This window comes from Centrocercus urophasianus, unplaced genomic scaffold, assembly GCF_019232065.1.
Source record: "Centrocercus urophasianus isolate 14NV4802_14NV808 unplaced genomic scaffold, USGS_Curo_1.0 seq_13, whole genome shotgun sequence".
In the NCBI taxonomy this organism is placed as follows: domain Eukaryota; kingdom Metazoa; phylum Chordata; class Aves; order Galliformes; family Phasianidae; genus Centrocercus; species Centrocercus urophasianus.
In genome coordinates, this window is record NW_024884475.1 from 4,488,645 (window position 1) to 4,502,469 (window position 13,825).

At 39.3% G+C, this 13,825-nt stretch overlaps 1 protein-coding gene across 1 annotated transcript in view; it reads left to right on the top strand.

Moving 5' to 3' along the window:
- EIF2AK3 (eukaryotic translation initiation factor 2 alpha kinase 3) overlaps positions 1–13,825 on the top strand; it is a 41,179-nt gene that overhangs the window by 25,042 nt on the left and 2,312 nt on the right. The window contains exons 5-16 of the mRNA XM_042812382.1: positions 801–1,035; positions 1,312–1,474; positions 2,390–2,527; positions 3,045–3,167; positions 3,324–3,544; positions 3,873–3,985; positions 5,025–5,147; positions 6,312–6,461; positions 7,461–8,247; positions 11,075–11,242; positions 11,764–11,865; positions 13,758–13,820. Coding sequence (XP_042668316.1) covers positions 801–1,035; positions 1,312–1,474; positions 2,390–2,527; positions 3,045–3,167; positions 3,324–3,544; positions 3,873–3,985; positions 5,025–5,147; positions 6,312–6,461; positions 7,461–8,247; positions 11,075–11,242; positions 11,764–11,865; positions 13,758–13,820 — 2,386 coding nt within the window. The remainder of the gene's footprint in view (positions 1–800; positions 1,036–1,311; positions 1,475–2,389; positions 2,528–3,044; positions 3,168–3,323; positions 3,545–3,872; positions 3,986–5,024; positions 5,148–6,311; positions 6,462–7,460; positions 8,248–11,074; positions 11,243–11,763; positions 11,866–13,757; positions 13,821–13,825) is intronic.

Here is a 13,825-nt window from a genome sequence, read left to right on the forward strand (position 1 = left end):
AAGATATTTTTAAAGGAGTGTTTTCCTTCTTTTTGCTCTTTCAGATACCAACTTCCCATTTTTTCCCCTCTGTATTTGTCTACAGCATAATTACAGCTCTATGTGGTGGAAATAAGAGCTCTTTATTTTTCTGAGAGTAATTTTGGTTTTGTCTCAGTTCGTTGTTTACAGAAGTTGAAGAGTTTTAGGCTGTGCAAGAGAGCTCTGTGTTCCTTATACAGCCATATTTGTTTCAGAGTATGTTAACCTGTAACATGAGCTGTCCTGGCTTTGTTGAATTACCCATCAAAGAGATCCTGTGTTACGGTTTCTGTGTGGGATTAAAAGAAACAACCAAAAAGAAAGCACCATCCCTTCTCTTGCTTGAAAGCCTTACATTTAAAATAAAATATCCTTTGTTAGTGAATTATGTCTTCTGTAGAATGCTGCTTCGTAAATGCTTTATACTTTTATCAACTGTGTAACATGTTTTTCCCTAAACAGACCTAGCTTTATTATTATTTGATGATTTTTAATTGCCCTCTCCATATACTATACCTTTAATGTCATTGGCACTACTTCATCAGCTGTCTTCTAACCTTGGATGTCATGCTAGACAACAAGATTTCTTTCTCGTTTGGTTTGTATTCTGGATACAGTTATAGGATTAGCACTCCCTCTCCTGGTACAGCTGTGTTACTGTGGCTTACTGGGCCAAATACAGGTAATTCAGTTTAAGAATCTTTGAATTGAGGGTATGGTACTTGCTTAGAATATATAACTAACTTTTACAGATACTTTTTTTTCTCTTTTTCTTTTAGGTGGAATTTCAGTGTTGGTCACTTTGAGCTGCATTATGTCCCAGACATAGAAAATAGAGCAGGATACATTGAGAGCAATTTTAAATTGCATGTGAACAAAGAAGAAACAAAAATAATTTCAGATGTGGATGAGCAGGAGGCAATGATGAAAGATACAGTGATAAAAGTCTCAGTGGCTGACTGGAAGGTTATGGCTTTTAACAGACGAGGAGGACATCTCGAATGGGAATACCAGGTGTGGGAAGAAACAGAATAATAAATGTTACAGTTGTAGAAGATATGCAGCTTCATTGTTGATGTCTTTCATCCTGGGTTTTTGATGCTGTCTCTGTGTTTAAAAAAAAAAACAAAGCAAAACAAAACACTTTTTTGGAACTTATTTTACTGATGTAGTGTTTTTGAGCTGCTACATCTGTTACACAAACCAAACTGAGGTATTTAAGCACTTGATCTCTTACATAACATCTAATTAATATGACATTAATTTCCTTGTTATATCTGTCTGCTTCAGTTTTGTACTCCAATTGCTTCTGCATGGCTAGTTAAGGATGGCAAGGTAATTCCAATCAGTCTGTTCGATGACACAAGTTACACCACAAACAATGAAGTGTTGGAAGATGAGGAGGATCTTGTGGAAGCTGCCAGAGGGGCCACAGAATCCAGTGTCTATTTGGGTGAGGCACCAGCTGTTGTAAACATCATCGTTTTCTGTGAGCTTTTAGTAAAGCAGATCATTCCATACTGGTAGAATTAATTTCTATGACTATTTGGCCTAAAGTGGTAAATAAATGATGTTGTGTTTTGTCCAAGAAGAAATAGGTTTTAAAACATTGTACTCTATTCTATTTACTGCTTTATAGGTGCAGTACTTTGCACATGATTGCAAATCTTGAAACTTTTAGAGATAGGTTTATAGTTAACAATGCAGTCTTATTGCTCAGAAAGCTGTAAGAAATATCTCCCTCTAGTCCTCTAACATTTCACATTATTTTTTTCCTCTGCACTGACTGCAGTAACTTACCGTGAAGATATTTCAGTTAAGCTCATATGTGATTGAGGTTTTTATCCAGCTATTAGAATTAATTTGATGTGATTTGTGACAGTTTGAAATAGTGGCTCCAGGCCCTTCTTCTCAGCTATCTGTCTGTCTCTGTATGGAAGATGTGCTTTGGTTTTCAAGGACTTTTTTTTTTTTCCCTTAGCCTCTTTCTTATTTCTTAGCCCTTTCTTATTAATGGTTACGCAGATATTTTCAGCCTTCCTGTTAGCAGTGTTGAAGAGTAGTGTTCACCAGCATTAACAAGGGTAGGAAGTTTGAAGGAAATCTTAGGCTAAGCCCAAGATGCTTGGTAACTCTTCAGAACTGGTGGCAATTTTTTGAAGATGTTCTGATCTCATGCTTTTCTAGAGCAAAGGGAATGTGTTCTGTTTGAATTCAATCGGTCAATATCTCAGATTCTCAGAATATAGAGAAATGCTTTTAAAAGTATTCTAAACCATACATCTTAACTGGATGATTTGAATCTGAGAATGAAGGAAACCAAGTCTGAGTTATTATTTATTATATTATTATTGGTTTTGTTTCTCAGGTATGTACAGAGGCCAGCTGTATCTGCAGTCGTCAGTCAGAATTTCTGAAAAGTTCCCAACCAGCCCAAAGGCTCTGGAATCCAGGAATGATAATGCAATTATTCCCCTCCCCAAAATTAAATGGAAACCCTTAATCCGTAAGTAACAACTCAGAGTCTCATTTATTGTCTTAGACCTAAGAGCATCTTTCTGATAATTTTCAAGCTAGTCTGCTAGTTCCTGAATGAGTTTACAGTTGGGAACATCTGTGCTCTATTAATTCTTTTTTTTTTTTAATGAGGCATTTGAATTGTAAGTGACTCTGTGGATTTGATGGGGTCTTCTAAAGTGATGCCGTGTTGGTCTTCTAAAACAGTTGTTTTACCAGAAGAAGAATTTTTTTTGCATGATGTGAATATGAAGTTAGTTGACTTGTCCAAAATAGTATGTAGGCTGGAAAGTAGCATTTAGGCTGGAAAGTAGTGTTCAGCGGTGTTTACCTCTCTTGATTTCTACCTCCTTTGTGTTTCCTTGTATTAATTTTGGTCCTTACAGCCTGATCTGGCAACCTCATGTTTTCTAAGGTAATGCAATTGGAGTTCTCATGAAAGTCATCCAAGGGCAGAATCTTGTTAATAATCATCCATCTCAGAAAGTTGTCTCTTCTTTGCTTAGATTCTCCTTCCAGGACTCCAGTGTTGGTGGGGTCGGATGAATTTGATAAGTGTCTCAGCAATGACAAGTACTCTCATGAAGAATACAGCAATGGAGCACTTTCAGTCCTGCAGTACCCATATGGTAGGTTGACCTTCTGAATTTTGAAGTGTCACACAACAAAAACAAAGTGTGCTCACAACACCCAGTGTCTATTGAGAAGGCTTATTTATGAGAAACATCGGCTTTGTAGTTGTGTAACAAACAAATCTGTGCCCTTTTTGTGTCTTCTATATGCAGATAATGGATATTACTTACCCTACTACAAAAGGGAGAGAAGTAAACGTAGCACCCAGATCACTGTTAGATTTTTTGATGACATGAATTACAAAAACATTCGCAAAAAAGATCCTGTTCTTCTGCTTCACTGGTGGAAAGAAATCGTTGGCACCATTCTATTTTGCATCGTGGCCACGACCTTTATTGTACGCAAACTTTTCCATCCCCATCCCTACAGCAGAGTGAGTATTTTATTTTTTTTCCCCTCAATCCCAAATACAGAAGGTCTTATTCTAGCCTTTTTCTTTTGGTTTTGATTCTGCTCTGTGTGGTGTTAATAATTTATGAGATAGCGTAGCCTAAATGCATTATTTAATCTATCTGTGAAGGCTGTCAGCTGCCACGCACAATTTGCTTATCTGCTTCAGCTAGCATTGCTTCAACCATATCTGATTACTTTGGAGATGCTTACACTGAAATGATGGAATGCCTTATCTACAGGTACAAACTGATCTCAAGTATTTAGGACTTGAATTTTTGTTTTTGTTCTTGTTTTGGTCACCATGTTAGCTGCGGAAGGAATCTGAAACGCAGTGTCAGACTGATAGCAAATATGAGCCTGCATGTGGAGATGTTAAGGACACCAGCTGGAGTGATGTCAAGAGCTCTGGATACGTATCAAGGTGAATTCAGTTCAATACTGCTCATGCAAAGTTTTTAGTTGGTGTGAAAACTAATGCTGTCTGCAAAAAAGAGTTGGTGGTCATTACTTACCTACCTGTAGTCCCCCTACTCCACAGAACAGTGAAAAAGAACCCTGTTGCCCCTTTATCAATTGGAGATTGCTGTTATGATTAGTCTAAGAGTCCCTCAGAGCCAGCACAGAACCTCTGCTTGGGAGTGTTACTCAAATACTTCCTGCTGATAGGTGAAATGAAGGATTGATTCTTAATGTTCTCATTCTGTCTGTTTCTGTGCTTCTGGATTAGAACATGGAAATTGCAGGTGGAAATGTGTTTGATGTATGCTACAGAACAAGCAGAGTATATATGGAAGAAACCTTTGTTGCTTATTAGGAAAGGGTCGTTTAAAATGGGTCTATAGGGGCATGTCAGTAATAGGAGAAAATGTGACCATTCCTAATTTGCCAAAAATAGGAGATGGACTATTTAAAATGAAGAAAAAGAAAGATAGTGAGATTTAAGAAGTGATAATTCAGAAGATGTGCTCAGGGTAGTAGCAGAAATACTTATTTGTGGTGGGGTTAAAAGCACGTCATGATTTGGAAAATACTCATCTATCACCACCTGAATTGGGCATGGGAGTTTAACTGAAGTATCTGTGGTCTGTGATCCTGTAGTCATAAAACCTGGCACTCTGCAAGGCTTCTTCAGTTTGTCAGATGCACTCAGATGCACGTGTGAGGAGTCTTGCTGAGGATGTGATAGACGCTGAATAAATGCATAATCAGCACCTGTCAGTTTCCTAAGTAGGTAACCATCTGATTGCCTCAGTGGGTGGGTGAGCAGAGGAGGAAGAGGAGAAATGCTTGAAGTCATTCAGCACATTTTGCCTGTACAGAATTATTTAACACTTAAACTCCTTCCCCTGACAAAAAAAAAAAAACGACAAAACAACACAGGCTTCATTTATGTCTATTCTTGCTAACATATTTTTCTCCATCCATTCTTCTGTCCCTTATTCACATCCCTCTCCTCCCAGATATCTGACAGATTTTGAACCAATTCAGTGTCTGGGCCGTGGAGGTTTTGGAGTCGTTTTTGAAGCCAAAAATAAAGTGGATGACTGCAACTATGCTATCAAAAGGATCCGTTTGCCAAACAGGTACTGACTGAGTTTGCTGAGAACTAGAAAAATTAGTGACTGGCAGGATCTTACACAGTTCCTGAACTGATTGCCCAGGTTCTGCATTAGGATGAATGACATACTTTTTAATGGGCGGGCTGACTGAATTTTGGCATCAGGAATTTGGCATATGTATTCACAGCAGAAGGGTGACCTGTTTGGCTAAGCTACTAACATAGCAGGACCCTTATGAGGATGCTGCAGCTACATGGGAACTCCATTGATTTCCTTGATGAATTGAGCCTTTAGTAACAGCACTAGTTATTTGTAGCACTGTTAATTTGCTTCTCTCCTTTCTTTCCTTACCTTTCCTATTCCACCCTTTTCTTTCTCATCCCCTTTCCTCTCCTGCTTTTTTGACTCCATTTATCCATGTGTTTCATTCTCCAGTCCCACAACCCCTACCTTTTCTTTCAGTCATAGGTGGTCAAGCCTTGATGCTGAATTATCCTACACAGAACTTCCTTTTAGTGGGAGATGGGAGACACTGCTTCTGGAAATCTCAAGTTAGAACAGCAAACAGGCAGGCCAGTAGTGGGAGGGGGGTAAAGCTGTGAAATCTAGAATTACTATTTTTTGAATGTGTTAAATAAACGTGATTACTTAAGATAAAAGGTTGTGTTCAGAAATTTAAGGTAGCCTTTTCCAGGCATATCCAAATCATTTGAATAAAACCATTAAACTTCATTTGATGGAGTGTTATGGTCTTAACAAGAGGTCCGTAGAATGAAGATGGTCTTTATGTTGTGCCAATTAAAAAAGAAACACAAAGGTATTTCTATCTGTCTGTGTGCCAGTGTCTTCTGCATCCCTGTAGAATATTGCTGTCTAGTGGATTTGTTTTCTGTCCTTGTAAACAGTTGAGAACAAGATGCACCTTTCTTTTCAGTTTTGTTGCCTGTAATTATTTGAAAAGAGGTGAATGAATGCTTAGCTGTTAGGAGCAGTCTGCTCCTCCATGCTTCTAACATAGGGGAATTACTGTGGGGAATTTGAAAAAGGTCTTCTTTGGGGTGAAGAGTGATACTGCGAGCCTGGCTTACACATGGCTAACATTGGTTAAATTCTTTTGCAGAATTTTCTGTGCTGTGCTATTGCTTTATGTAACCATGTCACTGCTTTTCTTCTCACCCCAAATCCTAGGGAACTGGCACGTGAGAAGGTGATGCGGGAGGTGAAGGCATTGGCTAAACTTGAGCATCCAGGTATTGTCCGGTACTTCAACGCGTGGCTGGAAGCTCCACCTGAGGGATGGCAGGAAAAGATGGATGAACAGTGGTTAAAGGATGAAAGGTAACCTGTGGGTGTTTGATCAGTTGAACTTGAGGTTGTATGCCAACAGAACAGGGGAACTGGCAGATGAACTAGGAAAGAAGTAGTTATTGACTGTCAAACTGTCAGTTCAACAAGATACAAATGTATCACATTCATGCCTGGCATTTCTTAATTTCTGGGTCCTCTTTAAGACCCTGCTTTAAGCTTCAGAAACATCTTGTAATTCTTAACATCACTTCCCTATCTGGGAATCCTGAGGAAGATCAGAGCACTGTTTACTACGGTGATTTGGTTTTAACCTTCAACAGCTCTGTTCTCTCTGTTCCTTTCCACAACTGTCCTTTTTTTATTGTCTATCTTAGTTTTGATAGCTCTGATTCAGTACTTCAGTTAATTTATTTCAGCATAAATCTGTGAGGGCTTATCAATCTGATGAGTTATAAAGCTTGGTAGAATTAGGTTAAAAATGAAAAATTAGATAAGGTAGGTGTTAGTTGTACAGAAAAGGTGGGTGTATGTTAACAACATTTAAAAGTGGCAAGAGAGAATGGGACCTAATATTCTTATGATCCACTATTTAGTAGTCTCATAGTAACATCTTAACATGCCTATTCTAATTCTTAGGATACAGCAGATTTTGTATTTTAGGTACTAAATTAACATTTCACAGCTGTAATTCTTCTAAGGCACTTTAAATAGTCATGTCAATGCTTGCTCAAAAGGAATGAGGTTTGTTTGAGCTGAAGTTGAGCCTGATTGCACATTGGGAACTTGGCAGTAGAGCTTGCTATTTTTCTTTTCTCATTTGGGAGATGCTATCTAAACATTCTTGTCTCAATTAGAAGATATTGTACTCGCTGAGAAAAATAGGTGACAAATCCTGCTTGTTAGTGGCTCCCACACAGGGATAGTTATTTCCTGTTCTGCCAGAACTTTGTTTTCAGAAAAAGTCTTCTGAAAATGCATTCTAGTGGGATGAAGTTCTGTAGTACTGACCTCTTCATTTTGTTTTCCTAGCACCGATTGGCCACTCAGTTCTCCCAGTCCAATGGACGTCCCATCATTCAAGATCAGAACAGAGCCATTTTCCACAAAGGACCACATTGAAGTTATTGCTACTTCATCGGAGAAGGGAAGGTCTTTCTCTGTGGGAATACCACGTGGTCAGTCTGATTCATCTGAAAGTGAGTTCTCTCCTCTGGAATTTTTTGCTTCAGACAACAGGGACTTGCACCAGTCAGCAGATCCACTGTTAAACCTTCAGGACAGCGTTCTTACGGGCTGTGATGTAGAAGACAGTACTATCAACAGTAATGAGCTGGGTCACTCCGAGTTGGATCACTCCCTGGAAGTCTGTCTTCCAGCTGTTCCTGTGGTACAGCTGAGGGAAGGGACTTCCTCCTCTATTGTGTTCGAGGATTCTGGTTGTGGAAATGCTTCTAGTAAGGAAGATAAAATTGATGCTTTGTGTGATGAAAGTCTTTCTGAGGACAAGCCAACAAGTACAAAGGAACCTGGTAACAAGAAATCTTCAGGAAGTCCCCTTTCTGTTTCTCCACCAAGGCCAACAAGTTTAAGCCTGGACCTTTCTAAAAATACTACAGAAAAAGTCAAGCCCACCTCTCCAAAGGTGTATCTTTACATCCAAATGCAGCTCTGCAGGAAAGAGAACCTTAAAGACTGGATGAGCAGACGATGCATAATAGAGGAGAGGGAAAGGACAGAGTGTCTGCAGATATTTCTGCAGATAGCTGAAGCAGTTGATTTTCTGCATAGTAAAGGATTAATGCACAGGGATCTTAAGGTTTGTATTCCTAGGATACTATTGGAAATGTTTTTATCTGTTGGCATGGTCGTGATCAAATGTCTGAAGTTTCCAAATTGTAGTTTAAATTCCTTTATTTATATTTATTTTAGAGCTAGTGGTGGCAATGGTGATTAGGAGACGGTTGGACTAGGTGATCTTGTAGGTCGTTTCCAACCTTGTGATTCTATGATTTCCCATGCTGGCAGTGTCCTATACACAAACATTTTTCTCATTTACTACCATGAGATTATGAGATTTTCTTTGGAGTTGTTGTAACTTGAACTGTTTCTGCTCTACTGTTGTAAAATTCCTGAAACACATGGACTGACTCAAATGGCATTGCTAGCTTGGGTGTTAGCAGTTACACATTTGACTGCTCCTAACAGCAGTGCCAGAGTGTTCATCTGTGTCAAGTTCTGCTTTAATCTGGCAGATCATGTGCTGCTACAGGTAGGTGGTGTGGTGGTTTTTTTTGTTGTTGTTGTTTTGTTTTGTTTTTAATGTGAGTAGTGCAGTATTGGAAGGAAACAACAGAGCGGATGAGGCTGGCAGGGACCTCTGAGTCCTTCTGGCCCAGCCCAGCCCTAGCAGGAACACTCAGAGCAGGATGCCTAGGCCCACATCCAGGCAAATTTTGAAGAAAAACCCAGATTTGGAGTAAACTCCCACTCTCTGGTCCCTGTGCCAGTGCTCCAGCCTAGCACAGCAGTGCTGCCTGATGTGCTGGGAGAGCTCCTGGGCTTTGGGTTATGCCTGGACAACACTGAACAAAGCCTGTCTCTGTCCTCTTGCACTTTCCTACAGGGATTTGTGGACACTGAGATCCTTCTGAGCCTCTTCTACTGTAGGCTGAGCAGCCCCAGTAGGAGAGTCTCACTAAGATAGTTGACTACTTATCACTGACCTCAGGATGGATGTTAAAAAAGCTGAATTCACATCTGTATAACAATTTGGAGTTGTAGTGCGCCAGGAAGTAAAAATTAATTATTTATTCTTGCAGGTTTGGTTTTTTTACAGCAAGACTTTTTGTATCCCATACATTTTTATGGCTTTTTTAGTTTATGGCATTTTTTAATGGCATTTGTAGTTCAGGAACTTTATGCAGGTTTCTTCATTGCTGAGCTGTATGGCAAAGAAAGCTATTTTGAAACCTGTTCTGTCCTTTCAAGTGAAGCAGATAATTCTGGTGTACATCTTCTGTTTTCCATAGAAATACTGCAGGACAGCAGCAGTGTTAATCCTGGTTTAAGAGAATGTAAGTTCTATGTTACTGCTCTAGGATTGAAATGTGAACTGTTCTGGAGTTGAATGTTGAGTCAGTGATGACTCTCCAAAAGCAAATTTCTGAGGGATTCATGATCTTTTAATGTCTGATAACATCCAGGCTGTTAATTCTGGAAGTGAGCTCTGTACAGCATGGGAAAGGCTGTGGTTGTTTTTACCTTTGATGTTGAAGATGACTGAAGTCAAGCAAGACTTTTGTGTCTTCCTTTCATTTTGCTTCGTTTGTGCCTAGTCTTGATGGAAGTTGTAGCTCTGGGAGTGTTAGTATTTGTTACACAGTACCAGAATTTAGTTAAAGGGCCCAGCTGAAGTTAGTCTTACTCTTCTAAGCTGTGAGGGATTGACTCCTTTGCTTTTGTCAAATGGAGATGCAGTACCTGTTACTTGAGGAGGCATTGTTGCCTACCTCAGTGTAGAAAGCACTGAAATGCTTACAACCATTCTTGTAGCTCCTCAGTAATCATCTGGTAGCAGTAGAAGCAGAACATGAAAATACCATCTTGGACATGGCTGTTAAAGGGGATTCAAGTTCAGTAACACCAAAGGATAACCAAAGTTAGAAAAAGCTCATGAACCCATCCAGCATTAAGCTATTACTTTGAGCCATTATCTGAAAAATCTTTAGTGCTTAAGGAAAAGACCAGAGAAGCAATTTAATCATTATGTCAATATGTTGCTAGATGTTATTAATTAACACATCTCTTAACAGTACTGTCTGTTGTAACCCTCTGCAGACTCTTAGTTTGCTGTTCAATAAAGCTTAGATAGGTGGTCTTGAAGCTGATTCACTCTTGTCATTTGCATAGAGTTTTGTTGGAACATCTTAAGGTCAGTGTTAGCAACTATTTGAACGTGAGGTTGTATTTTATTTACTTGGTTGAACAACTTGAGAAGGCTTTCCCAAAACAGGCTTAACAGGGTAGTAGCTTTTGTGCACTAAATGAGCTGTGATTCCAAAGGACATTCAGTCCTGAAAAGTACAGTGGGTGATAAGACCTGGCTCAGGTGGCAGTTTTACAGGCAGGCTATGAGTAATGTGAAACTAACAAGTTAGATACCTCAATAGCTCAGCAATAAGCAAATAGTTGTGTTTTTACATGCTTATGAAAACTAGTAGCCTTTTTTTCTGTCTTTTCTGGCACAGAGTGGGTTTGCTTTTAACTGAGGAAATTGGATGGACTTCGAAATAGGAATTCTTGGGAACTGTGGAGTTCTTAAGCACTGTTACAGAAACGGTTATTCCCACAGTTAAACTATGCAAAGCTGACTGCAGACTGGAAATCTAGGAACAAGGTCTACTTTTATTGATAAGATAAGGTGTTGTGCCACACACTGGTTAATAATACTGTGAATGAGTGTAATACTCAGAGATTGGAATTAAAAAAAACAAGAAAACTTCAGTCAGATCTGTAACACGTGATGTGAATGTGCCATATGTTTGGAGAGTTAAGATAGCTTACCTGTGCCATTCCCCACGATCTGCCAGAACACAGACTTGTTTATAACGTGCTTTTTTCTTTCCACCTGTTTGTTTTCTCAGCCTTCCAATATATTTTTCACAATGGATGATGTAGTAAAGGTTGGGGATTTTGGACTGGTAACTGCTATGGACCAAGATGAGGAGGAGGAATTGGTACTCACCCCGATGCCAGCTTATGCCAGACACACAGGACAAGTAGGGACCAAACTCTACATGAGCCCAGAACAGGTTTGTGTTCTCTCAAACTATTTCCAGCACCACCTTGAAGACACTTGAATTCCTGGGAGCTCAAGGATCAAGTAGTCTTTCTAGTAAACTGTTTCAATCAGGTTTATGTTATTTCTCATCGAAGTAGAGTTTTGAGCTAAACTGAATTCCAAAATGAATATTTTAAACATAAAATAGCAAAAACGAACACAAAAAAGGGTTGGTGGCCTGTTCTTTGGTGCACTGATTTATCTTGCTCTTAATGTATTAGGCTGGGTAATATTCAAGTCAATAAAGAACATGGTATTCTTCAGGAGGTTTCAGTTGAAACGTGGCTAGGTCTGCAAAGGGGAGCTGATGATAGGAGCTGTTTACTCACACTTGCTCAAGTTTGATGTGTCAAAAGGCTGTTACAGTTAGCACCTGTTCTGTGCTTTTCTGCTGTGCACAGAGCTGATCACTCCCGTGGGAAGTTGTTTGATTACACTGTACGTAATTCTGTGACCAAACTGGCTGACCTCACCTGAATTCTGAATTTTCAGATCTGTGGGAACACCTATTCTCACAAAGTGGATATATTCTCTTTGGGACTGATCCTCTTCGAGCTGCTTTACCCTTTCAGCACACAGATGGAGAGAGTCAAGGTAGGTATGGTGCAGCAGCAAGGGTTAGCCTCTGCTTGATCACTTCTTCAAAAGAATTGCTTCGTAAGACACTTGCAAGAGGTTCTTCTCAGCTTTAAAAAAGCCTTGGAATTAGGAACATGGAATCTTTATCAGCCTTGTCCAGATTCCCTGAATCACTGGAAATGAATTGCAGCCTTCCTTATATGTGCAGTTGAATTGAGGCTGCAGTTTCTTTACAAACATTCTCTGTTGTGGTGCCAAGTAAGAGGAAATACTGAACTGAGATATCTGAGATCTTAAGCAAAAAATAAGTGTTGCAACTACAAGCCTACCAACTCATTCTTCATTCAGGAGTTGGAGCCATGCTGTGCATTTTCACTATTTCTTCTTTTTGCATTTCCAGTGCATTTTTTTAATGAAAAAAGTGAAAAATTGTTATTCATTTTCTAATAATAAAATCTTAGCAGTAATTCCCGCTCAGTGTGAAGCACCGTGTTCCCTGTAATAGGTGACTTTCATTGAATCCAATGTGAATTTGAAGTTTTGATGTATCTTCCTTGCTGTTAAGATGCATGAAATCAGGAAAAAGTTCATAGAGAAGAGCAAGGGCTACAGCCAGAAGGGTTTTTCTCTTGCACATGGTGACCAATGACCTACACAGGAATGAGAGTTGTCACAACCTGTATTTATCAAATCAGTATGTTTAGTGCTTTGAAATGCTCGTGTGAAGATGGATTGCTTAGCAGAGAAGTTAAAATCATGCTGTGAGTGCAGGCTGGCCAGATACTTTGCTTATTCTGGTCTTGCTTCCTGGTTTTTGTTGTTTATTTTTAATGAATAAGAGCATGGTCTGGAGGAGGAATAACAGTGCTGAATCTGAACCGCTTGCACTAAAACCAATTTGAGATTCCCTAAATGAAATTAGTTTTACTGACACTTACACCTAATAACTCTCCTTTTTAGGTTTAGGTCTCCTTTTTAGGTTTTTAGGTCTCCTGCAGGACTGATTACAAGCTTTGCCCTTCCTGTTTCTATTCTGAGTACAGAGGCAAAGCAGGTAATCAGAGTGAATCCTAAATCTAACTCAATACCCCAGGAATTTTGATTCTTAGAAGGAGGGTAAGAAGGTTGCCCTAACTTTCCCTGATTTATTTAAACTCTTTTTGATAAAATCAAAAAGAACTTCCAGCCATTTATTGTCTATTCTGGAGCTTGGCTTCTGTAATATTTGCTTCCAGCTTGTTACACTGATGTTTTCATTGGCCAGTCTTTACTGCTATGTGCTGAATCAAAGAATGCCCTGTCTGATCTATGAGCCCAGTAAATTCTAGGAGTCTGTGACCAAGGACTGAAGAATACCCATAAGGAGAATATGAGACCTGCCACTGTCACAGGCTGTTAGTAGTTACCTGTGACAGTACACTTTATTTCCAAATTAGATGTATGAAAACAGATCACTAAATGCAGCCTGACTTGGTAGAGGAAAGCACTGTTTGCAGCAGTTTTCTGTAATAAACTCCAGTTCTCATGAACTGGGGTTTGACTGTTGCCCATCACTATTAGCTGGTTAGTTTGTTAGTTTCCACTTTCAGTGGAGTAATAATGGGTTTGTTTTAACTTCAGAATTCTTGTATTTTGTGCTCCAAGTTTTGCAGTATTGTAGTTTTGGGGGGAACTGTCACTAGGTGGAGCCAATGTGCTCTTTATAGGAGGAGCAGTGACTGAGCTGCGTGCCTAGGGAACAAGCAACTTAGCCATTAAAGTACATTGTGATCTTAACCTCTAAAACAAAACTGAAAAATGCAGCTTTTCTTCATTGGGCTGATTTGTTTGCATAGGTTAAAAAATAAGAATAATAGTGTTAAATGGTGTTTTGGAAAAGCTTCATCTTTTTCTTAACGTTTCTGCAGACTCTGAGCGATGTTAGAAATCTGAACTTCCCAACGTTGTTCACTCAGAAATATGCACAAGAGGTAAG